Source organism: Electrona antarctica, assembly GCF_951216825.1.
Source record: "Electrona antarctica genome assembly, contig: scaffold_25, whole genome shotgun sequence".
Classification (NCBI taxonomy): Eukaryota; Metazoa; Chordata; class Actinopteri; order Myctophiformes; family Myctophidae; genus Electrona; species Electrona antarctica.
Window position 1 is genome coordinate 3,935,100 of NW_027637034.1, and position 717 is coordinate 3,935,816.

The 717-nt window shown below is 40.2% G+C and overlaps 1 protein-coding gene across 1 annotated transcript in view; it reads right to left on the minus strand.

The window, feature by feature from the left end:
• LOC306919412 (E3 ubiquitin-protein ligase arih1-like) overlaps positions 1-286 on the minus strand; it is a gene marked incomplete at both ends in the record, with an annotated part of 234,142 nt that extends 233,856 nt beyond the window's left edge. Inside the window, one exon of the mRNA XM_079532198.1 lies at positions 277-286. Coding sequence (XP_079388324.1) covers positions 277-286 — 10 coding nt within the window. The remainder of the gene's footprint in view (positions 1-276) is intronic.
• Positions 287-717: the final 431 nt, after the last annotated feature.

A 717-nucleotide genomic window follows, 5' to 3' on the forward strand; every position in this document is an offset into this window, starting at 1 on the left:
AAAACAAATTCTCTTTCGGAATCGACCTTCATTTATGTGGATTTGGGGGGGGGGGGGGGGGGGGGGGTAGCCTGTTTTCCAGCTTGATTCGCAATCATGGAACGCAGGCTGGAAGCCAGGCTATATGGGGATTTGGATTTGCGTAATAATATATTTTTAATATAAATAAAAAAAACACAAGCGAAATGTGTAGATGTTTTGTCTTCACCAGGCCCTATTGTCTTTAGTCTGTAGTTGCTGAACATTAGCCTACGTACTACATTCACAATGTGTCACCTGGAGCCATAACTACTGTGGCTTTAAACAGACAACATCAAAGTGCTTAAAGACTTAAACCTCTCCTAAAGTCTCTCTCTTTATGTAGTAAAAACATAAGAGTAACTCAAATGAACTGGACAGCCAACTAGAGCTGCACCGTTCTGGATCAAATGTATAAATGGTGTCTGAATCTATGCTGAATAAACCAATGGATTGAACTTCATAATATTATTAGAACATGCTAGACTAGTTCATACTGCCAGTGGTCGCTAGAGGGCAGTGCAGTCCACATGTGTGAGCAGTAGCAGACTGACACATGCAGTCTAGGTTGAAAGTATCTCTTCAGTCCAGTTATTACATTAAAACCAGTGACAACTAATTGATTACTCATTCATTCTGACTGTCTGGACCTGGTTATTGATGTGTGCAATATGTATTTCTGGTGATATTACTGTGATG